This window comes from Homalodisca vitripennis, chromosome 4 (assembly GCF_021130785.1).
Source record: "Homalodisca vitripennis isolate AUS2020 chromosome 4, UT_GWSS_2.1, whole genome shotgun sequence".
Taxonomy (NCBI): domain Eukaryota; kingdom Metazoa; phylum Arthropoda; class Insecta; order Hemiptera; family Cicadellidae; genus Homalodisca; species Homalodisca vitripennis.
In genome coordinates, this window is record NC_060210.1 from 181,485,828 (window position 1) to 181,512,777 (window position 26,950).

The 26,950-nt window shown below is 31.0% G+C and overlaps 1 protein-coding gene across 3 annotated transcripts; it reads left to right on the top strand.

Annotated features, from left to right (window-relative positions):
- Positions 1-4,739: 4,739 nt before the first annotated feature.
- LOC124360726 lies at positions 4,740-26,807 on the top strand. 3 transcript variants are annotated; one of them, XM_046814574.1, is made up of 6 exons: positions 4,740-5,097; positions 7,512-7,681; positions 12,091-12,224; positions 20,144-20,321; positions 21,994-22,172; positions 26,157-26,807. In XM_046814574.1, the coding sequence occupies exons 2-6, from the start codon at positions 7,547-7,549 to the stop codon at positions 26,563-26,565; spliced, it is 1,035 nt and encodes a 344-aa protein (XP_046670530.1). In that variant the 5' UTR covers positions 4,740-5,097; positions 7,512-7,546; the 3' UTR covers positions 26,566-26,807. The 3 variants fall into 3 exon arrangements, with proteins under 3 accessions (XP_046670530.1, XP_046670531.1, XP_046670532.1); XM_046814575.1 differs by having other exon boundaries at positions 7,515-7,681; XM_046814576.1 differs by lacking the exons at positions 4,740-5,097; positions 7,512-7,681 and adding an exon at positions 9,106-9,241.
- The last annotated feature ends 143 nt before the right edge of the window (positions 26,808-26,950 follow it).

Genomic DNA, 26,950 nt, shown 5'->3' on the forward strand with positions numbered 1-26,950 from the left:
TTTTGGAGGGGTTTCCTCGGACATTAGAATATTTGCAAGTAAGTACCCTTATTCATTATTTTATTAATCTTATCTTAAATGCTGTAACAATAGCGGTGTTGTTCAAAAATCAATCTTTGCTTAGCATTTCACAATTTAATACAATCAGTATAATCATGGTGAGCTAACAAAGAGATAAATTTAATTAAATCCAAGACAGTCATTAATGTTTTTGATAATTATCTGATATTTATTCTTTTCTTGATGAAACGAATTTAGATTTCTGATTAGAAGTTACAGAAATAAAATATTTATCATTTTTTTACTTTGGATATTTAAAGTGTTAAAAGAGTCCTCAGTACGATACTTTCTCTTTGCACCAGTCTCATCGAGGATTTCAGTGCTCCCTAACATGTAACTTTGTAAGTTATTGACAGAATTGACAGAGACAGCCTATTGATGTAAAGTTTTTTTATTACATGAAACAGGTATGTTTAAAAAAAACTTTTGTATGATAAATGAAAATCGAATATAGTTGTAGTTCTTACGGTATCTTCTTTAAAGGATGTGAGACAATAGTTGGTTGATCAGTATGTAGAAGTTTTTTGCACATAACGTACTAAAAGGTTAACAAGTTTTAGTCCTCTATACACAAGTATTTAGTTTTAAAATGTGGTTTTACAAACTTCAAATCTCAAATTTCCAACAGCACATGATGAAGAATGAACTGAATATTACTAATTTTGCTAGTAATAAATTATGTGGAAGTAAGGCAAGAATCTGATCTCAAAAACTGAAAATTAAAGCTGTACAACTTTACATTATTTGGACAAATGTAATTGTATGGAAATTAATTAAGTTTAACACATTTTACAAAATATTTGTATTTTGTCCCCCTGACAATAAAAATCAACTTTATAGGTTTCAAAAGTTATTATAGGTTTTGTATTTATATAGTATTAACATTTTGCACACTGTTAAACAGCTTGCTCATAGATGATCTTAATTTATGTGAAGTTTTTCACAAAAGTACACCAGTGTCAGTACAATATTAGAAAGTGGAAGGTATATTAAAAATTTAGTTACCGTGCTAGTGTTTCTACTTTATACCAATAAATTTGTTGTACTCAAGGTAATCATGTCATTTAAAAATAAATAGGCTACATTAATAAGTTAGAAGTAACATTAAGTAAAATAACAAATTCTAATCCAGGTTAGTGTTTATGCTTTCTTACTAGAATTCTTAGATCTAAGTCTTATTTTTATCTATTGATACTTGCATTACAACAGCGTTTTTTTTTTTTATAAAATTTAAAATGTACATGCTTAAAAAAATTTTATTTTTACATGAAATTGAGGTATATATCATTGAGGCAATCAGTCACCTTATCACTGAAATGAAATCTGAGCACTATCATGCATAAACAACATATCTTCTCTTGTTCCAAGTTGAGCATCACAATAGATCTAGCAAAGTTCTTTCCAAAAATTGTAGGTAAATGTTTCTATTAAGACGGGTTGGAAGAATATATGGCCCAGCAGGTCATCTCCACACCAAACATTTAAACCAAACTGCTGCTGCTGATACCAAATCACAGGTTCGTGATGATTCTCTAGTGCCCAGGTATGTATGTTATTTTCCTCACGCTCGTCTCTGAACTTCCATCAACAACTCACAAAATTTTGATGTGTCTAAAGAAGATATCTTTGATATTGAAAGGCCTCACAAAATAATAAAAGTGTTAAATATTGGTTTAATGTTTTAATGTAAGTACGTTATTTACTTTGACTTTGACTTACCAATATAAGCTCCATCTACAACAGTTCACAAAATGTTTTCTTCTATTTCATGGTTTAGTCCAACGGATCTTTCTTTAATAGTGGTTACAAACGAATCTGTCTCTTTAAAATGACGATGTATGCTAAACGCATATCAGCGTACTGCTCATTGCTGTACATAGCCATCTTTTAAATAACTACTACTGTAATGGAATAAATAGTGTCAGTGAATGCTAATCAAAGCCAAATTAAAAAGAACAGTTACAAAAGGTTGTAACCTTGTAATTAAACAATTTTTAATACGTACATATGTTTATGCAAAAATTTCATCATTTTGTATTATTTCTATCCGTGGCCCACCCTTTCGGGTTAAGAGGATACTGCTTGATTGGCCCCTGGCAGAGAAGACAAAATCCATTTTTTACCTTTGTGCTGTTACATTTTTTTTGTAAATATTATCTGTGATGTGTGTATATATGTGAAATGGATGCTGATTAAGTGTATGTATTATAACAATCAAAACTATGATGGACAAATGGACAATAGTGTACATCGAAGTCTCATGGTTATTTAAACCAGACCGCCTTTTAGGCAAAGAAACAAAAAAAAAAAAAACAGCTCTGTTAATGATACAAAGACCAATATATAAAAAAAAATTAAATTAGGACTTGGATCTAAGAATATGCTTTCATGTGTAAGATAGCAAAAACACTCAACTAAATAAACAAGTAATTATTTTATTTTTCCAAACAAATTTGGTATTGATAGTTTTGTAATTATATTTGAAATAAATAATTTTTTTTTTTTAATTTTTAAGTGAGATTAACAGTTTTTGGGATATTAAATTTTGAAAACACTCAAATTCAATTCCACCATTTTAAAAATGTAAAATGATAATATATATTCACATTTTTTAATTGTCCCTTTAATTAGCTCATCATAAATACCAAATTTCATGTTTTTCGCTCCAGAGAGTTTTGAGATATAGACAGACACTAAACAAAGTGAGATAAGACATATTGCTCATATGAACATTTTTTTCTTGTTTTGTGTCATCTATCATATCCTGAAGTTGTCCCAACCTCTCACAAAACACCCTGTATATGAATGATTGGCTCTCAAGAGAGAGGCAGAGCTTAAATTCTGCTTCGTGAAAAGAATGCAGTGATAAATATAAATACTATAGATAGTGGTTATCTTTAGGTGTTTAAAAGGTTCTTTCACAGACAGTTACAAAATTTAAATTTATCATAGTTCATATAGCTCTCTTTTGTCAAATTAATTAATCTATCCATATTTTTTTAAGGGTGCTCCATAAATACTAATTCTAAAAGATATATTGGGACTGAATGTGTGCAAAATAAATCTTGTTTAAGGGTTTTAAATCCTAAACCTGTTAAACTGTGTATAAGGTACAGAGAAAGAAGGAACTTTTGCTATAATTTCGAAATTGATCCCAACACAATGCATTACCCATAATTCAATCCAAAAATGTTGTTTTTTTTTTTTACTTCCAATTCCATTCTTTCTAGTTTTGTATTCATTGATTTCTTTGGGATATTATATTTCTTGGTGAATTAGATAAAATTAGTTTTTGAAACATTTAGAAAATGGATTGGGACTAGAAAAAAACAGTATTAATTTTACACACATTTTGAACTGTCAGTACTTGTATTTCTGAATAACACAACTGGAATAACTTTATTTCAAAATTAGCATCTTTTGCATGTGGGCAAATATGTATGTTATTACACAAGTTGTCAGATATTATTCCAGACAATCCCTTTGGAAAAATAAGGATGATAAAGGTTCTAGAATCGATTTGTGTGGGGAACTCCATGTTTGATTAAACTTAATTTTGATTGAATAGAAATGAACTGGTTTTGATTGTTTACACGACTCAGTTCCACAAACTGCAATTTACCTTCTGAATAGAAGTATTTGAAGTTTATGGTTGCTTGTGCCAGGGAAATGGCCAGACCTGAAACCATGTTGTGCCATATCTAAGGGATTATTGTCTTCCAAGTGTTTTATTACACAAGAATACATTGGTTTTTTCATAGATTTTTGAATAAAAATTACACAGAGAGGGTCCTGAAATTTAGTAATTTCGGAAAAATTTACTTTTTTTTGTTGAGAGATTTTGTTTTTGTTATTTTTTAATTTTTCAAGGCATATACCAGTTATGAAGGCTGAATTAATTATATATATATAAGAGATTTATCTACGATGAGAACACCGATCGTAGTCCATGGAGTATTTATCTTCAAAAGCCATTATTGTATGTTTATTCAGCTTTGCCTTACTGATAGGCTCACATCTGAATTTCTCTGCTCCATTAAACAATATAATCTGGAATTGTTGGAAATGTTTGTTTTCATTCTGTATTAATTTTGAAAGAAATTGCATTATCCATAAGATTAATAAAATAATTAATTTATAGCGAAATATTAAAAATTAAGCTTGTATAAACTTCATCTTATTACCTTTTTATATATTAATGGTTTTCTTTTAAATGCATTTATTTCATTAATATTTTTATGAATTTCCAATACACTTTTTCTCACATTATACACATTATTTTACACACACTAGTTTTTAAATGCTAGTTTTAGTAGTTTTTATTGGTATGGGAAATCCTGAAGCAAGGAGCTACACCACAAACGTACATCGCAATCTTTGCACTGGTAACACAATTCTCGGCGCATGTTATGCTTTCGAGAAAACTACACATCTCAATGTAAGTCCAATCATCATACTCACACAATCTAGCGGTAAAACAGTAAGCTACATAGCGTTATTTATTTCTCAGTTTTTTTCTGCTAGTCTCCTAGTCACCCATCACAGATCAAAATAAACAGGGGAATTTTTAGATCCCCCCACCCCCCCCCCCCCCCACCCCCCCCCCCCCCCACCCCCCCCCCCCCCCACCCCCCCCCCCCCCCACCCCCCCCCCCCCCCACCCCCCCCCCCCATAAAATTAGAACATAGGGATGAACAAAACAGGAATAAAACTTGGGATGAGATACTTCGAGGTCAGTGTAAAATTTTGGCTGAGAGTGAAAAATACAAAGATAAACTTCACAAAAATGATGTTGATTACATTAATTCTTCTGAATCTTGTCAAAATTCACCAAAGAAGGCCAGTAAAGTTTCTGCAAGTATCTCAACAAGGACACTTGAACCAAGTCATGAAAAATTGAATCACTTATATAAGGACAGTAGCAGTAATTCTATTGAAACATGTCAAGCATCTTTTGACCCGTTTATTGATTCGGATCCAGTTAAAACACTTGACTTTCTTATCAAACAACTTCGAGAAAAAATTGGTAAAAAAACGTAAGTAAAAGCTTGTTATTTCTTATCAAACCACTTCGAGAAAAATTGTTAAAGAAAATGTAAGTAAAAGCTTGTAATTTTCTGACTTTTTTATTATACTGAACCAATGAAAGTGTGATAAAGTATTATAATGCAGAATAATGAATATTTTTATTCTATTTCATTTTTCAAATGATTTATTTTTATTTCTCAATTACTTAAGGTGTGGGAGGGAATGAAATTTAGTAGTTTCGTTGATGAAATATATGCTGCAGATATTGTATGATTCTTCTGTCAATTGTGTGTGTCTGATTAATGTTAATGTTTTACAAAATGCGATTTTTATTTGAGATTTCAGAGGCTGGTCTAAACATGTCAACCTATTAAATTAGTAAAAGAATTTCAGGATGTCAGACATTTGTTAGATAACTTTTAATGTTAGGATACAAGGAAAAAGTAAATAAAAATCTGGATAATAGGCCTACCTTTTTTATTCCTTACCATTAACAGAGATGACTAGTTTGGAGACTTTTTGATATTACATGGAATTGCTAGCAGACTTCTCAGAGCTGTAACTTGGTCACATTTTAAACTAAATTGCTTCTAATCACTAAAGTAATTTTTTGTTAAACTAAAGAGTCAAGGAGGTTAACTTTTTCTTGGAAGTTACCCAAAAGTCATATTGCATTGAATTTCTCTGTTTGGTTAAAGTATTTCTATCTCATTTTATTGTTTAAATAGGCCTAGTCTTTTGGAGGGTACGATAAGTGGACCCGGTTTTTTATATCGAAGAATATAATCATCGGTACCTAATATTCGCATCTAGAATCCTAGACTATCAAAATAAAAGTATCTATAGTCCTAAATAACAATCATATGTTTTAAATTAAAATATGATAGGAATATAGGAAAACTCATAAATAATTAAAAATGATAAATTATTATAAATAATAAATGAACCAGAACGAGAAAGATCAAACAGGAAAACTCATAAATAATTATGAGTCAAATTCATATTGTTTGTAAAAATTATTGTATTGTTTATAATTATACATACGTAATTATATATTATTACGTGTAGGCCTATGTATAATAATAATAATATTGTTATATACACGTAATCGTATTTATATATATATATATATATATATATCAAATAATAGGATTACGTGTATTATTTGAAAGTGTTTACAGCTGTTGATATAGATTATTAAGTTAATTGTTCAAAATAAAAATAATTAATCAGTAACGATTGGTTATATCGACGGATATGATTAAGTACAGTAATATTGCTTGCCAATTTCAATATAAAAAACCGGGTCCGCTTATCATACCCTATCCGTCTTTTGTGTTTTCAAGTCTTGGTTTAGATAAATACTTGGTTTAAAGTGTACTTTTTGTTTATATTATTTTATTTTAACGATAAATTCATTTTACTTTCAGTTATTAAAAGCGAGAGATCTCACCTGCTGCAGCTCTTGTATAGTTTGGTAATGTTTTTTTGAATTATAACAGCTTGAGAGCTCATCTTTATCTTGTATGTTTCTTCACTAGGCCTTAATATTCACCAGTTGTTTGGTTACTTTCTTTTTATAATAATTAAAATTTTCAGAATCAAAATCAGAAACTTTTATTGTCCGTAAACAAATACATACATGCAATTGACAACGTCAATGGTGGTCAACAAAGAGATCGATGAGATGCATCACAGTACAGTAGTTTGACTAAAAAATTGAAACATTTACATAAAGTTATGAAAACTTTCGATGGAAGGATTGTGAAGGAAACAGGATTTTTCTGAACATTTTCCATTGTTCAGTGAAACAAAAAAATCAGTTTGGCTTGCTCCCTGATGTTTTCTGTGGTACTGGTTTTTGTTTCACTGAACGATGCCAAATGTCCGGAAAAATCCTAATTTCTTCACAATTAATTGTAACATCTAAACTGAAATAGTTTGAAATCTTAAGAGCTTACTTTCATTGTGCAACTTGGTAAATAATTTCCGACTTACAGTATAAAAGCTATTTTGACATTTACTTAACCTACTGTATGGCACATCTAACTGGAGTATAACAAAATAAACTAAAAATCATTTTAGGATTATGTTGCACAATATATACGTACTTGTTAGTCTGAACAAGTACGTATAAAATACATTGAGATTGAGTATGTAAAATAATACTGCATTTAAAACCTACTGCATTTAAAACCTTACATGGCCTAAAAAACTACAGGCCTGGATTTGATAGCCAGAAAAGTACATATTTTTATAGATGTCTTAGACTATGTAATATAGTGCTATGTTTAAGCTGTAACTAAATGTATGTCCTGTAATTGGTAGAAGGTCTTATCTTTATATTTTCCAGCTTGATTTTATAATTCATAGGTTTTTACATACCGAAAGGTATACATATTTATGTTCTGTTATGTTTCAGCAGAAAATAAAAATTTGCAACAAATTATTATTGAAATGGAAAATGCTCTCTTGAAAATATCTGCTGAGAATCAAACTTACCCATTAAAAATGCAGGACAAAATTGTCCACGAGACTCGAGGAATATCTTCACCTGTTGCTTCTAAGTCTAGTAACAGTCATGAATTAAAGGTGAGATAAGTAATATTGCTGAAATGAATTGCATTGAACATCCAGTGGAAGTACTAACCTTACAAAAAAAGTATGAGTTAACCCTCCAAGCGTCCATTGTCAATATTTTTGATGACTCGGATTTTCACCAAATGTCGTCATCAAAAATGAAACCCCAGTGCATTAATGACCTTAGGGACAGAATAGTAGCGGAAATTCAAAAAAATCCCACATGAATCCATAAAGCATGCCTTTTTAAGTTTCTACAATAAGCTTAGACGTTGTCAAACTGTCCTGGATTAGTTGTTTGAACATCTAATTAAAAAAAAAAAAACAGGTTGATAAGTCAGTGTTAGCCGTTTTATTGCTTAACATAATTGTAATTACAAGTGATACTGTAACTTCACATTTAAAAATTTTAAACTGCCCCCTCCCCAAATAAGCCAATTTTGGGAAATGGTTCATGTTTGTTTCCCAGAGTGGCGTTCCGAGTTTCATTTCTATCTTTGTCCATTGAAGGTTGTGCAGGATCCATCCATACTTGTAACTTAATTACTTTCAATGTGCTGCCATTTTGTACTGGGTTGAGATAGAAAGCTTATACTTTCCACTTTTTCTTTTCTTTTATCAAGATCTTTCAACAATTTTGAGCCGCCCTCCAAAATCCCATTTTGGGGAAATGGGCAAAGTTGTAACAGTGACTAAAAAGTTCACTTCTATTTCCTAGAAAGGTGTCCCGAGTTCCATCCCTCCATCTTTGTCCATCAAAAACTAAACAGAGTGTATCCATACTTTTAACTCACACTATATATGTAAATATTATGAATTACTTAAGAAATCTTACAACAATGTATATCTCCTTTTCATGGCAAATTTTGCTATAAGCAGGCTATTCTACATATTGAATTGCCGCTATATTTAGTATAATACAAAAAGTAAGAACATTGTTATATCAATGTGTTATTTGCTATCACAACTAGGAAAAATTTGCTCTTTTTCATATAAATATTTATAAACAATTTTATTAATATAAACTGTTTAGCATTGTATTCCTGCCTTAAGAATAAAATTTCCTACATTTGGCTATTCTGAATTTTGAAGATGTGTAATATTTTAAATACATGTGCATACTTTGTGCAAATTTTGTTTTTACTTTTATTTATTATTTTAACTTTTTTATTTCAAAAATGAGAAAGCTGTTTTTCTAACTTCATACTTACACAGTCTGAAAACCCAGTTCTTTGCAGAAAAGTGGTTTATTTTATATTTATATTTAAGTTACTATTTAGATTTATTATAAATTTTACAAGGAGAGACCACAAAACGGTTATGCATTTCACAAAATATAATGGCCGCTTGGAGGGTTAAAGTGCATTTAAGTTAAAAGCCTAATTTTTCATAGCTGTAATAAAACAAATCAGATGTTTAATAACAGTTACATTGGTATTATATTAATATTAGCTGTTGATTGGGATGTTTTATATTTTAGGTTAATACTGTACACTTTGTGTTAATGTAGGAAATCCAAACATTTTATGGTGTTTGGCTCTGTAAATTGGTATAGCTGTTTTAATAAGAATGGTAACTTAATTTTATATTAACTTAAATTTTTTACCAGATTTTTTGCATTAATATGTATTTGTGGCTTTTTATTAACTTTACAGAAAGTACATCGATTAAATACCTATTAAATACCAATCACCTAAACTATAATTGTAATTTATATCTATAAACCTAATTGAAATTTATGAAAAACTTAGGTTACATTCTTCTAATAAAACTATATATTTTATAAACATTGTATTATGATTACAGTTCATGTGGATTCAATTGAATCATAACTTTAAATAAAATTATAATTATTTTATTTGAATTAACTTGGCTGATAGCTTAGCTTTTTGACAAAGTATTACTTTTTATGTTACTGGTACTTACAACAATTTTGAAACTGCTTACAAATATGAAATTGAAAAAATAACATTTAAAGATTTGAACCAAGCCTTATATTAAAGAAGAATGTTCTTATAAAATTATTTTAAAAATATCCACATCCACACATTTTTTTACTTAAAATTGTCATGATAGTAAAAAAAACAACATTAATGTGAATGCGGGTTAAAAAGAGATTTAAATCTTTTACAACTTTTTTTATACTAATGCTATATTTAGGATGAATCACATTTACAGTCAAGACACTTTCTTGTTGGTTGAGTGCGAAGCTTATCATTCAGGAGATTAGCAAAATGTCTATATCAAGAACAAATGAGCTATGGATTTGAAAATTCTTTAAACTTTACTTATACAGGGTCTATTCAATAAGTATTGGGACTGGTTCTAAACATAAAAATGTATTGCAGGTGTTATTACAATTACTTAATAATATTCTAAATACATTCCTCCTGCATCGATACACTTAGTTTCCGGAATACTGTTGTACCTTTATCTTCGCCTCTTGAACCGCCTTGATGGAGTCAAACCGATGTCCTTTAAGCTCCCTTTTCATTTAGGGAAACAAGAAAAAGTCTGGAGGAGCTAGGTCTAGGTTTTCGGAGGATGAAGTAACATTGCCATGCTGAATTTCGCCAGCAGCTGCCACACAACAATCCCATTATGGCACGGCGCATTGTCATGTAAAAGTTTCCAATTCGTCGCAATGGCTGGTCTCACACGTGTTACGTGATTTCGAAGGTGTGTTAGTACTTTCACGTAAAATGCAGCATTTGTGATCGTTGCAGTAGGCACGAACTCCTTGTGAACAATGCCACATCAATACATCAATCAAAAAAACAATCAGCATGGTTTTTATTTTTAGTTTTGACAGCCAAGCTGTCAAGAAAAATCTTCATCTTCTTAGACGCAGTCCAAAATTTCTTGCAAAATTTCCATCCGCGACAGTTAGTCTTCGCTCAAGACTTCTGGCACCAGTTTCGCACACTTTCCTCATCGCTAGATCCTCTGTTACAATAGTGTGCATGGTTCCGACTGAAAAGCCGGTCTCCTCACTAATAAGGGCAATGGTTAAACACCTGCCAGAGTCCAAAACTGTTTTCACTTTGGTCACTTGAGCATTGGTTCGAGCAGTCATCGGGCATCTGATGTGGTGATCATCTTCAACGAGTTCCTGAACTTCCTTAAACATTTTGTGCCATTCAAAACCTCATGTGCGCTTAAGGCATCATCTCCATAAGCCTGTTTAATGAGTTCAAGGATCTCGGACATGGATTTCCCGAGTTTAAAGCAAAACTTCACAGCATAGCATTGCTTGACGGTGCACTCTATGCTGATGCAATGACACAATTAAAAAATCACACGTCACAAAAATCCTCCCCCTGCCTCAATGCATGCCCGCAGACGACGAATAAAAGTGCATGTGTGTGGTAGGGACCCCTCTACCGAGACTGACTGGTTAGGCTCCCCTCCACTACTCCGTTGAGGATACAACGAACTAGTCCCAATACTTATTGAACAGATCCTTACTAGAGACAAGATTTAGTTTGATAATGGTGCTTGTCCTTCCATGGGATTTGGTTGAGCATTAGCAGCGAAATCTATCTCTCAGGGTGATATGTCGAGAACCAATTGATTTACAGACTTGAAATTTTGGATGAAACTTAATTTCTACATTGATGATGTTGCATTGGATTTGATACAGTGAGATAACTGGCAAAATTTCTCATCTGTCTTATCTGGTGAATCAGTTAATTAAATTTACAAAGAATTAAGTTTTGTAAATTCAGTGCAGACAAAAATCAATGCATCAGATTACAATGAAACTAGAGAGTATAGATAGATTACCTAAACGTGAAATGGGCACTGGTTGTGCAAGGAACAAATGTTACAGTGAGCATGTGCTGCCCGCTCATCTGATCAGCACAGAGTCAGTTCTGCCTGCTAATATTTGTCAACTGCTTTAACTGGAGACCTATATTATCATTGTTCTTTGTTTATAGTCTAGAACTGAATTGGTTAGTTATAAGTTTAATAGTATTGACGCTATTCAATGTTTTAACATTTCATGAATATAGATATATTTAATTTGATGGTGTCAGTTTGAAGTAAAAATAACAAATTCAGTTACAGTGAAATTGTGGCACAAACACATGTGCAACGAATTCGTGGTGGTCTCAGAAGGATCCAATATCCATCCTTATATCCGGTTGGATACATTTCTAACAGGACCTATACATGTATCACAATGAGTCTTGTTAGATCACATTGTAATCTGCATTATAAAAGTAACTAGCATATAAAAAATTAGAGAACAGTCTTTAGAATTGCTTTAAAAAATATTGTTTTTAGGAAGGTTTCTAATTTTCTCATAATCTATATTCTCATATTCTTATTAAAAGAAAATAGTTTTCCTACAGAACATAATACTGGAAAACAAAAAAAACATTTCACTATTTTAAATATGTTTAATGTTGTTGCAGGAAAAGATTAGTCCATCAGAATGTACACAGCTTAAAGACCATTACGGAGAAAGTTGTCTTTTCTTGCAAAGTTTGTGCATTAAGCAAAGAGAAAGCTGTGATAATCACCTACGAGAAAAAGAGCAGCTCACATTGTAAGCCAAATAAATTTTACAGTCAATTATTTTACTTGAAATAATATTTATTATGTGAAGTTAAAGAAGTTACATCCAGTTTATGTAAATTACAAATTTTGATGGGTTTTCATTTTCTATGTAGTTTAAACTTAATACCTATGGTAAATGCTTGAAGCCTTAATTCCTTATTAACCCTTGATATGTCACATTAGCACGTGACTTGTTTATAATGTTGTTTTTTCACAATATTGTCAGCTTTCAAAATGGAAAGTACATTATTTCGGTACTAATCGAAAAAGAGGTTCCACGACATTTTACACATTGAGATTTCTGTAAATAATGAATTAAAATGAAGAAAGGTATTTTTTGCATACAAATATTACTGCTATGCAGTAAAACATTTGCAATGCTTTGATTAGTTTCTGTGGCTAGATGTTATGTTTCAATAACAAACCAACACCAACACTGCAAAGTAAAATTCATCTTCTTTCTATTCATGCAAATAGAATTATAATAGCTTAAGCCAGTGATTTTTATAAAAATTATCTTACTATTAATTGAGACAAGAAAACTTTTTAAGATATTTTAATTTTACGAGGTTATTTATTATTATTTATAAAAACAAACCACTGATTAGCTAAAAAGTTTCTCGATCGATTGGTGTACAATACCAATATTGTATGTTAATGATTGGTAATACTGCTGGCCGTTGAAGTTGAAGAAAGTACTTTCGTTTCAATAGTAGATAATCCACCTATTGAAGTAGTTTTGTCTCTTCAGACACAGATAAACTGCAGATTTCATCTGTCACTGTCGTACAGCGTACACAGTTGAAGATTGAGAGCCTTGCTCTCTCTTCGAGTACTATCCAAGCCAGTATAGGAGACTAAACTCTACTATTAAAACGTTTCTTGCTAAGATGATCTGATAAGTTTTTAGGGGTGAGACCTCACCTACAGAAGTAGTATATTATTGTACTAAATCAAAATTCCAAAATATAAAATTATTTATACATTTCTCTAGTTTCAGAAAATATATAGTTTGATGGATTTATTTTTTAAATCTTTACTTTTATAATATTTTTATTCTATTTTTTTTTTTAGTGAATATTTTATGAAAATTGACATTATCCTGGTAACAAACTATATCACAATGGTTTTTCCTTATATGAAACAGTACTGTATAACATAAAGAGTTAGCAATAACATATAATTTATCAATAACTTTATCAGTACAAAATTATGTAGCATAACTCATCATATTTATGGTTCTGGAAAGATGATATGATATCAATTTTCTTACACATCAAACTTTATATCTTCAAAGGTAGAAGCAATGTTCAAATTTTCTTCTCATGTAGAAAAAATAAAATTTGATTTATCCACTTAACATATTTTGTATTGTAAACACATCCCTAACTGTTATAAAAATGTATTTACAAAAATGTACAATTATAAACATATTTTCAGTTGGGGGACTGAGAATCTTACCTAAACTTAATCAGATTCACCACCACTGCCATGGTCTACTGGTTCACTTTATAACAACTCACTTATATCACTAGATTGATCGATCTAAATAGTTCCTGTCCATTTAATATCCATATAATGTTGGTAAAACTCAACATATAACATTAATAAAACTTGCTAAAATACAAACTTGACACTCCTAACCTAGGCATAAATAGATTACGAAACTTGGGTAATTTTGAAACAAAACTCTAATTATTTGTTTCACTACAATCGCTCCCTTGAAAGAGAAATACTTTTCAAAACAGGTTTATACCACTTGGCTAAATATTAACTTCAAATAATATGACATACTAACAAGAAATGTAAACAAAAACTAACCATTATGTAAACAACAGCAAAGAAATGACAAGAATGAAAATGAAATCATGACATTCTTCTTCTCTCCGACTTGTATCAAAATATCGAAAAAGTACTGAACTTCAAACTAATCGATACATTGATTTATCCGCTATAGAATGCTACCATTACTTTTGTCGAAAAGCATTATAGTTTTATAAGGTGGCTTTTTCGCAGCTATAGACAAACATTAACATGGTAGGCCTACTGTGCACCATACCAGCTTTATTTATGTTATATTTGGTTATTGTCATATTTAAAAATTTAGTGAATATTGGGGACAGAGACATCCAAATATAAAGTATAATAGATGAAAAAGGTAAGAACTTGATAATGGATCAAAAAGTTTAATAAATAGCATTCTCACCCAGCAAAGTGAGAGATCTGGGTTGAGACACCAAAGTAAGTATTTTCTGTTCATTAATCATGACATAAAAATTTGTCTATATCCAATTTACAAATTTAATGAATATATATTAGCATTTGCCTACAGCTTCGCACACAATTTTCCTGTTAAAAAACCAGACAATATATCCATGTATTCTTTTTCTATGACATAATAAACAGTCCTGAGATAATCGATAATCACTCAAAGCTATTCCAAACTCTTGATCTCCTGAGTAAAAAACTGTTTCACTTTACGACTTCAGGATCCCAAAACACTGTTCTTTACACTACTGATCAAGCAGTTACAATAATAAAATATTTTATGTAAACAAATTTTTCTGCCTCTAATGAACTTCAGCTGAAAGTGTTAAGTATCAGTTCACTTTGTGTTATGTGCCGTAGCGCAGTCTGTCGGATCCAATATAAAACACTCCAAAATTAACAACAGTTTAGAAAATAAAAATTTGACTAAATAAAGAATTTAAAATGGGACCGAATTGTAAATCTAAACCATTCTCGAATCCACCTGAAAAACACATCAAATTTCATTAAAATCGGTCCAGCTGTTTCGGAGGAGTTCAGTGACATACACACGCACACAAGAAATTTATAGATATAGGCACACATTAAACACTTATTTAGAAGAAAGATTTTAATTTGTTCCTAAAAGGTTGGTCATCTACAAAATTCAGTTTTTTTATATCCTACCATCAACAATCCAATTTACTTTTAGTACGTCTTAATATGACATGTAACAAAAGCTTGCTATTGCTTCATTATTGGAGCTCTGTAGTATGGTGATGTATGACTTCATCAAAAAGTTTTAAAAATACGCAACACAAAATATATAAGGAATAGGGCAAACATAATATAAAACATGATTATTTTCAATATTTTCAGCTGAAGCTTTGATCTTTTTGCTGTATTCTATTGGTTGTGTATTGTGGTGTGACCTGTATGTCAAACACTCTTTATTAAAATTCTATGTTCTCTATTGCATATTTTCCACTTTATTTTCTTGTATGGTAAGGCTAAATGTGCCAGACTGGCATTAGAATTACAATAATTTTTTGGGCTATCCATAATGCCATAATACAAATATTTACTAAATCTTGTAACTGTATAATTAAATAAATTGTTTTACTAAATTTGGGTATTAAATTTTAAATGTATTGTGACCATGAAAAACATGTAGTCTCTGTGAACACTCAAAGATTTTGTGAACACTCAAAGATTTGTTGATTTACTATTCATATGCAACGTAAAAAAATAGAAATATACAGTTTTTCTTAAGTAAATAGTAACAATTTTTTTCAGAATTTACTGTTACTTATTTTTATTTAACCGCTTTAAAAAAAAAACTTACTCATGGTGTCTTTTACATTAAGTTCTGGTGTTAATAAAAATGCTGGTGTCATCTACAAATAGAATTTATATTGCTGATGACGAAAGAAGGTTAGGCAAGTATAAACGGACTTGGATTAGAGATATTAATATTCCACAATATTATGAATTAATATTATTATCAATCAGTCATCCAAGACGATATAAAATATTTTTTGATTAGTTAGCTCCGAGTGAATATTCAGTAAAAATTTATTACTAAATCTTTAACTATTAAATATATGTCTGGTTTGTCTAAAATAAAAATCACAGTTCTAAATAAAAATAATGGATTTATTTAAAAATGGCAAATTTAAATAGTTCTATGCTTCAGAATTTCATCACTCTGTTTTCCACACAAAATTGACAAACCATTTAGTAATATTAAAAAAGGTCCTTTGGCAAGAAATAAAAAGTTCAGTAAAAATACATCAAAACTAAAAATCAGAGCTCTCTTCTGAAAGAAAATAATAAAGTTTTCAAATAAAAATCAAATAACACTTGGAAATAACTAAAATAAAAATGTTCACTTTTGACTAAGTTCAATCAAAATTCAAAAATAAAAGATTTTAAACTTCTCTTTACACTAGTTTGTACCTTAACTTTCAAGTCTTTGCAATTCAGATACAACTCTCTCAAACAATTATTAAAATCCAATTAATTTCCAATAAAAATTCACAATAAAACAGTTTCAAATTAAATATTAATAAATTACTAAATTTCCAAAATTCAATCAAAGTTATTAACAAAGTTCAATTTTAATTCACTTTTCTTGCAAGTTTGAACCAAATGTAACATTGTTTGATTCTATTGTGCTTTATTTTTTCATCAAGAATCAGTTATGCAGATTGCTCTGAAGTTTCTATAAATTTAATTTTTCCTACAAAAAAGACAACAAAATTAATTTAATATTAGATCTGAAAGACTATTTCAATATAACGTACAATAAATTTGGTGCTTACCTCAAAATCCCTTGTGGAAAGAAATTTAGGAAACACGGCTCGCACTGTCATTAACTAACTCACGATAAATATTTTAAAAAGGTTTTTATAGTTCCCTTTCCACCCCCCCTTCTGATGGACATCCTCTCTCATTAGCCCAGCCGGTATCCAACTTGAGAAACAATAGCCCTCTGCAGTACACAAGACAAGTTCTTCATCAATACAAGGCAGTGAACCGCCTTCCTGATAAATTAACACGTTCGCTGCGGCAAGAGCGGCCAATGATGTTTGTTGTCGATATGCGGCAAAATTCGAACTTGCGATTTTCGTTGAATTGGCGTTATTTTGGTTTGATGCGCTATAAAATAATGATATTCGATTATATTACGTTCTTATGATGCGTTCGTAATCATCAGGACTGGTCCGGACAGTGGCCCGCATTTTTGGCATGGCATCATTTATGTTAACATATGACGGGCTATATAAAATTTAACTATAACTTACCAAATGTGTTTGTGTGATGTCCAAAAGTAGCAAGAATACTTCAATCGACTTTGATATGCATCAGGTTCCGTTGCTAGACAACGCTACTGTCCGGACAGTAGTCCCGCACATAGCGTTAAAACACCCACAGAGCCGTGATGCAGATCGCCGCCGCGTGCTGTTCCGCACAGTAAAACAAATAAAAGTATTGTTTGAATGAATTTACTAAGGAAACAATACATACTGTATACAAAAAAGCAAAATATGTGTATACTGTGTACAAGAAAAAATATTGATACCACACATATAGATAAAATCGCAATACCGGTAAAAGATTACCTTACTTTTAATTTAGTAGTAATAACCTACCCAATTTGTAAACAAGCCTAGCTGCTAATACGTCTACTCACGAAAACAATAACACAAGGGAAAAGAAATTAGGGACACGTGTTTTATTGTTTTCCTACTGGTTCATAATAGCAATAAACATGTGAAATTTCAGCTGTTTCGCTGGCACTGTCGGGACAGTAGGCCCGCATTTCCAGGGACGAAACTGACATATCAGAAAGTAAGTATACTTCATCTAGAACAAGCTTGAAAAGTTTCCTGACAATTCCCGCAAGATCGCATTACGTGACAAGCGAAACGAATATAGCAATGCATTGTGCGTATCGGCACTGTCCGGACAGTGCCTCGCAGTTTTGGCGAGGGTCACGGGACTGTCCGGACAGTGGCCCGCAGCGAACGTGTTAAAGTTACCAGGCACTAACTTGCCAAAGGATTACATACTCGTATTTATCCTAACTTTTGACAATCTGATTAAAATTAAATCCCAATATTTCTTTTCCAACATTTTCATTTAATTTAAGTTTTAATAAAATAATCAACCAATGTAGCTTTAAAAACGCTACAGCAATCATTAACGTAGATCAAGAATATAAATGATCAAAATGTGTTTTGTTCTTTAAATTTTGTATTGGTTGGGACTGGCTAATGAGCTCATCCAAGCTTAGTATGTGAAAATGTATGACTCTGTACAAGGTTTGGTCTAAATCTGTACAAAATCATGGAAGTTGTTTTTGTAAGTGTTCATTATAAGCCCATATATTTATGCAATGGAATGTGGGCTTATAGAAACTATAACTGCCATAAATTTGTATACCCTTACATAAAAATGTGTACAGAGACAGTATTTCCACATACTATGTATAAGTATGTGTTATATATGTAAAACTAGTAAAACTACTTTAACAATTTATTTTTATAGGAAAGCCCACACTTTTATATCTATATTTCTAAACACTATCATCAATAATTTAGGCCATTAATCATATTGAAAATCAAACTTTTTTTTATATTGTTGTCATTGAAGATTGCCACCTGATTTAAAAAGCAACTGCAACACAATCATTTTGACACTATTTCCTTATTGCAACGCTGACCTTCCAGTTGTTACTTTAGTTGCAAAAACTACGTTGTAATCAGTGGGTGTTAGATGAAAGCTATATGGAGTATTATCACATTTTTTTTCCAGCCAAATATCGTGATGAGATCTTTAGTTTCATTTCCTCGTGTAGACGAGCATTGACCTGTAGTAAATACACATTTTCCAATTGGTTTAAATGCTTAGTATTAAACCATCATAGAGAACATTTTTTTGAAAATTATAGAAACTGCTCTGATAACCAAGAAATAATGAAGCTCCTGTTCATTTTCATTTTATCATTCATGTTCATTTTCTGCACCAAAATCACCAGTGATGAATTGAAAAAAGAAAATGAAAAATTCTGCAAATGGTGATGATTCATATGCAAGATATACGAGGCAGATCAAGTACTTCTTGGAATTTTATAAGAAAATAATTTATAATAATTTACAAAATATTTTTGGGAGGAGGACCCGTGTTTAGAACAGAAGAAACAAATGTCTAATTTTTAACTGATCGTTGACTTTTTAGTGATTGCTGAAGGTCGTGATGTTTCCCATGATGGAAAATTTTTCAGCCATTTTAATGTTCTGACTATACAAGTCTGACTATGAATTTCAACTGCTTTCACATCTTTAGCACTAAGAAAACCAATAACTGTGTATATTTCACCGTGAAATGAGATTCCCAATTGATAGAGGAATTTTTAAATATGCGTAAATAGGAGTAAACACAATCAAATTTTGCCATAACAGCGCCTGTTGCTTGCCAATCAGATGACTCAACAGTGTGCAAGAACAGGTTACCGACTGCAGTGCTGCAGTAACGGAATTTCAAAATGGTCTTGCTTAAAAAACTCCTCGCACATACAATAGACATTTTCGTGTGGTGGGTTTGGGGTTCTTGTGCCGTTATACAAAAGTTAAAAGGTACTATACTGGAAATTTCACTATGAGGGTGGTTGCAAATAAGCAGACTTTTATGAAATCTACCTCAAAGAAATCAACTCTTTTGAATATTCAGTTTAAAAATGGTGGCCATTTCAAAGTTTAAACTTTAAACAACTCAAAACTGGTTCATTTTTACAACATTTCTCAAGATTACATTTTTGTTGGTTGTTTTATTTTCTATGTATTGGTATGTATATAAAAAAGGTCAAAGGAAACAAATAGATTCCTTCCTTGTAGCCTTTATTATTAGTCCTAAAATTACAGAAAATAAGATGGGCTGAAAAAATTTTTATAAGGCCGGCGTATTGAAACAGAATATTGAAATGAGGTGTGGTTATTTTTCAGTTAAGTTGTTTTAGAAACAAAACTTATTTAGCATGAGAAATTTTAGGGCAGATCTAGTGAATAAAAAACTTTTTAAGATGTATTTTTATTTTGGCCCACATGAATATTATTTACACATTACACAGACACCATTTATATTGTAGTTTTGTTTCAGGCAGCTGGCGGAAAGTAGACGACTGTTGGCTGTTGCTAAATCTAAAGAAAAGGAGTACGAAGTAACCTTGGGTGAACTTCGTTTGAAAGTACAAGAGACTGAAATGAAAAATCAACAGCAGAGTGAAACAATTCAAGAACTATTGGACAAAATCAGTTTACTAACATCTGAAAATGAGGTAACTACTACTCATGTAAATCAGGATCATTGTATAATATAATACATTGAAAATGTATTATACAACCTCTTGTACATGATCCAATTTATATAATCCTGTCGTCTGTTTAATGCCCTTAAGAAGAAATTCTAGTACTGAAATTTGTATATTATTTAAATGCATTGTCTAGATGAATTGCAGTAGCTAGAGCTTACCATATGGTCTCCAAACATGTCATCTAGGTAATTACCAGAATCATATATTTATATATATGGTAAGAAAATTCTAGTTGAATGCAACTGAAGAATAAGTTTTTAGTCTACTTCTGGTTTATAAATTAGATATTCTAAACCATAGACAGTGGACTGTCTTATAAACAATTCCAATCTTTGGTACATTATGATTCAATTAATTTCTGGACAATGGTTTTACTACAGGGAAGTTACCAAACCCTGTTTATAGCAAGTGTTTTCCTGTTGTTAACAAAGCAAAACATGTCAGGGAAGAAGAAATTTTCTTTTGTCCTATAAGAAGTCAATCAACTTTCATAATCTATAACATTAGGCTCTATATGATATTGCACGTATTAAAATAACTTAAGAATATCAACAGCTTCCCTTGCCAGCAGCTCTAATTCTCCAACTTATAATTTCAATCTCTTAGCTGGTGAAGGGGGAAAGTAGTCTAACTTATGATATTTCTTAAAATATAAGGTGCTTTAAAACGTTTTTAACTCATAGTTCTAGGATTGTATTAGCAATATTGTATGTTCTTATTATGACTCTGCTGTCACTAGAACAGAGTGCAATATAGCATTAAACATTTATCCACAACCCCACTTAACTACTATTTAGGTAAACTCAAGCACGATTGATCTATTAATTTTATTTTACAGAAAAATACTGTAACATTGAAAGGGGCATATTTATGCTTGTCCTACAGAATACCTAGAGCATAGCGGAACATATAAGGATGTATCGCTCTGAAAATGAAAGTAGACTGAGTGCAATAAAGCTTTGCTTTTGAGAAGAGAGATGGCAAAGCCTACCTGCTCGAAAAATGGCAGTAATAGAGGAATTTTCTGATGCTGAAATGATAAACATATCTGAGTGCATGATAAAGAAATACTACTTTGATCAAAATCATACAGTGTCTTCTCAGATAGTAGAGACAGATAATGGATGTCTACCTCTCAAAAAGTGACCTGAAGTTTTACATTGTTGTTTCATATATGAAGTTTAGATTTTTTGAGTATACGGATCAGGAATCAGATTGGCAATGCCCGCAAGAAAACAAACCACGGTATTCCAAGCAGAAGTCAAAGGAATTGAAGGGTGTTATCCAGAATAAGCCCGAAGGTGCTCAATACTATGCAAGTGTTGAGCACAATATTGAAATGTAGGAAGGCTCTAAAAGAATCTTTTGTTGGGTGTTAGATCATGAGGATCTGGAAATGAAATGACAGAACCACTGACCAAGAAAAGCTTTTGAAGGAATTTGGTAGATCCATAGCTAGGCTGTGGAGTATTGTTCTCTTGCACAGAGCTGTAGTAGATAACTATGAAAAGTCAGATCAAAGCCATGGAGAAAGGCTTCAGTCCAAGTAATATTATATAAAAATTGTTTAGGTATTTTGATTTTCTTCTAGCAATTGTTTTATCTTCTAGCATATTGTATTTATATTTTTTTTCAGGCTCTAGTACATTTCAAAGAATCAACTAAAAAACTGGGGTCTCAGGTTAAACAAATAACCATAGAGAAAGAACTTCTACAGTCAAGATTATGGCTACAAGATTTAGAAATTGAAAAACTGAAAGTCTTGCTGAAAGTTAAAGAGAATAAGAAAACTGGTTTGGAACAAAAAAAGAATGAGTAAGTATTCAATTAATTTATAATTTATACAATTAATTACGATTTTCTTTTTGCATAGCTTTTCTAAATAAACTGAATTATATTTCATAGAGGTGTTTTGATCACTTAGTATGTTTTAATTGTTTTAGTTAAATTTAATGTGCTATTTCTTTGTTTATTTTATTATTCAAAGTTTCTTTATGTTGTCATCGAAAAACTCAAAATGGAGTTTTAAAAATTAAAATACTTTTTATGGATCTACACATCCTACAATTTTGACTGTATATACACATATACAGAGTGTCCCACGAGTAACCTAGCAAACTTCTCAGGTGGTTTCCTCTCATCAAAATAATGAAAAAAGCTCATATAAACATATATCCGGAAACGCTTTGTTAACAAGCTACGGCTAGCGAAAGATTTTGCCTGATTTTCTAGGAAGGAGGGAAGTAAAGCGAAATTGATGTTTTTATGGCGTAAACATAGTTGTATAATTTATTGGATTTTATATAAAATGAACTGAAAATTTGAATACAATATTTCCCAGATCTGTAAGACCATCCATTTCTGAGATATCAGACAAAATATGCAAAATTCAGTCTCGAAAAACATGCTTTGTTTAGATTTGAAGTACATTAGCTTCATTAAATTGGTAATAAACACACTAACTTTATAACCAAAACTTATAGATAATGTAATTCTGAAGAGAATGGTGTTATTAATAGGCCAATCATAAACAAACACAAAGTTTAAAAAATTAATGTTTAAATAAATCAAAACACACAAAATTAGACCAAAAATGCAATATGAACGTTCTTTGTAAAAACAAAACATTTTGATTGCTGATCTTTGCTAATCTTTTATTCCAATTTCCATACCTTATAAATGGCGTTCAAAATGATTTCCTTGATAATTTAAGCACAATCTAGTGCATTTAACGAAACCACATGTAGTTTTTCTGATAGCTTCTCGGTCGTTCTTAAGTAGCTCATAAGTATTTAAAATTCAGTTCAATAATTCTTTTTTTGAAATAACTGGTTCTGCCGTTAATATATTATACCAGTTGCTTTAAATGACATCAAAGGTAATAATCCAAGGGATTTAAATCAGGTGACCTAGGAGGCCAATTAATTAGTCCACCTCGACCGATCCATCTGCCTGGAAAACTTATCTGCAAGTGCTCTTTAACATTTTGTAAATAATGTGCCACGTGTAAGATACTGTACATGTTCAAAATATACACAGTATTGTAGTGAACAAAAAGATTATAACATATATACACTTATTTACAACACAAAAAATTATTTTTTATAAAAATGTAACGTATGTACTACTTCTTTACAACTAAAGTAACTAAAAGTATGTACTACTTCGTACTGCTTTTACATGGCAGTACGCAACCATTTCTGTGTTTGATGAATTCTTTAGGCAAGAGGAATATCAGTTAATGATAAATTGTTTTCACTGTCACTATCAGTTTTCGCAACCCAACTCACATTCCACTGGTTTATAATCATCTAGACTACCTGATAACAAATCTGATAAAGAAATATCATCATGCACTTTATTTGCTGATATGTGACTTTCATCATCAAAACTAATATTTCCATCATTCAATAGTTCATGTATATAATTTGAACGAGGATCGCCCATTTCACAACATAACAATCAATTATATACAACTAGCCTACATAATAACCTAGCAACAAAGAACGTCAAGGCCGTGCAGCGTGTCACCAGCTGCATTGTCCGTCAGCTGTATGCTGTGCAACATTTCTATCAATATCAGCTAACAACGAGTAATATAATGAGTACAAACATATTTACAATAAGAGTAGGCTTCTCTGTTTGGGGAAACACATTGGATGGAAGCCCTCTTGGCAAAGAGAACAAACAGTTCTTGACCCTTTACTTTACTACTGTTGCATTTGATCCCCTTGTTTGAACAGACCCAAAAAGTTTTCACCTTTTAGCAGGTAATCTGATCAAAAAATAAAAACGTCCTGTCTTAGGGCTACCCAGTACCCCATCAAATCAATCAAAGACTTTTAAATAGAAGTAGGAATAGTACGTATTAATCATTCCATCAATAAATTAGTCCAAATTAAGAACAAAAGTGCAGAAGACATAAGAATATGAACTGTAAATGTAGCCAGCAACAATTATAGTTAGTTAGGCATACCTATTAAATTTGGAGATTAAAACAATTTTCAATAAAATTTATTTATTTATTATTATCTTAAAAAAGAAAAAACACTAAGGTAGCTCAGAGTTACATAAAATACTAGACGATCTAGAATTACTATTAATACTAATACTAAAACTAGAAGTTAACCCATTCCCTGCAGCAAAAAGTATAATGAGGATTAACAGATGAGGAAAATGTAGAGGCATTATACTTTGCATTTCAACCGGCCCCAATTGGGGTCATCCATATTGCACGCCCTGTTTCACTGGCCCCAATCGGTGCCGGCCGCATTAAGTGTGTTTAGCTATGCTTTTTCCATGATAAGTAAAGTAATTTAAATGATAAAGTACAACTGACGAGTAAACTGCATTGAAACAAGACTCATATTTTAGAAAATTAGAAAGTCACATTTATGTATATTATAGTTTATTTTATGAACATATTACTTTATAACAATAATATGTAATAATAAGTTTATTACGCAGTTGTTTTGTAAATTGTGTCATGTTTTATTTGTTTTCCAAAATACTTAATGAAATAAAACAAAACTTACAATAATTATAAATAAAAAACATTTAAGTAAATATAAGTTTGATACTTAAATGGTTAAGTAATAAAAGTTTTATTTGTTTATCCTCCTCATCTAGTTTTATGGAAAATGTATTTATTTATGCAAAGACAAACATTTATTTATGCTTACTCTCCTTAGTTATATTAATTTTGTAATTGTATTTTTTTGACTCGTGTAATTGTATATATAGGCTCTTATAAATTATCTGAAATTATTTATAGTATTTCTAGCTAAGCGGAAAGTAATTATGATTTCAATTGGTGATTGTAAACTTGTATAATATATTGAATGTTTATTGTATTTGCTTGAGTTGCTGCTATATTTTTTTTCAGTTAATTGAAAGTGTGTAAAATTCTCCAATCAGGCATGCCTGGGAGATTATATCTTTATTTCTCAGCTTTACCCTATTGTGTGCATGTTGTATTCATATGGTATAAGAATTATATTGTATTGCATTGTATTGCATGTAATTTTGAAGAAAAAAAAATATTCATTTAAATAACTTGTACACAAAAGAGATGCCAGCAGATTGGACTGATTCATGCACATAAATGATATGGGATGAGACACGTTGTCCACAAGCCATCTGCTTCTTCTTCATGTGGCACATAGTGCTAGTTTATTTTACTAACTATCTGTTTTTTCAATTTTAAATTTTATTTTTGTATTTAATGTCATGATTTTTATATTATCTTAGTTTCTTTCTTTAAAACTACCCCAGATTTCTCTGAGTTGACTAAAATTTCCTGTTGATCAATGCTTACGTGATCAGACATATTTTGCACCCGTGAGTTTGAGATTCAAAGACATGTATGGTTTAAGTCAAACATTTTAAAATTCAACTGACATTTTTCATTGATGAATAATTAAAACTTGTAAAAACAGAGAGGCAACTTAATCAAAATATGTGTTTGTATTAAAGGAAACTTATCATAAAAGTGATTTGGTTATAAGGTGATAACAAACCTGCACTACAAGTTTATTCCGAAGTGAAATGTTATAACAAAATTTAATCGTTTAAGAGTTAATAAATTTGTAACTGTCAATCAATTGCAACTTAATTTAAATCTTATATTGATATTTTGTTTTCAGATTGTTGGAGGAAAGTACCAAGAACTCTCCTACATATGAAACTTAATTTAAATCTTATATTGATATTTTGTTTTCAGATTGTTGGAGGAAAGTACCAAAAACTCTCCTACATATGAAACTTAATTTAAATCTTATATTGATATTTTGTTTTCAGATTGTTGGAGGAAAGTACCAAGAACTCTCCTACATATGAAGAATGTGTGGATGTTCCAATAGAAATAAAAAATAACTCGTTTCTGTCTCTGTCTACGATAACTAGTTGGTCTCAGGAGAAACCTGGTCCTGTGTGCTCGTCACAAGCATCTAGCAGTCCTAGACATTCGCCCTCACCCTACAACTCTTGGCAACACATTAGTGCCATCTATCAGCGACCGGAGGCAGTCAAACCCATCACCAAGGAGGCAGCAGAGAAATTTCTAGATTTGGAAAAGCTAGTTGATCAACCCTTTTTAGATTTGGAGAATCCATCTATAGCCAATTCTCTTTGGAGTGACAAATTGGAACAAGATATCAATTCTAAAATGCTTTTCTCTGATCATGAAAGTGGGACACTTAGTTCATGAGTGAGGGACTGTTTATACTTCCAGAAGCTTACAAGCATACAGTACTGTTACATTCCTCATGACTAGAGCTGTGATATGTGATATTAAAAAGGATAAAAATTATGAATGATCAAATAAAAGTAAGTTGCTGTTGAGAACAAAATTTTATATATATATATTGTTTTTAAATTATTGTATATTTTCAGAACTGCTGTATTTTACATTGTAATAAATTGTGTATTTGTAATCTAAAAATGTTTAAATAGTGTGGCAAATTTTTCAACCCCCTTGACACATTTTAACTACCAGGGTTGCTACACATTTCCTGTCATGAAATTCCCTGAAATTTCTAGATGTTTTAGACTAGACTACAAGAGTTTCCATAGATATTGAAGAATGATTGTAA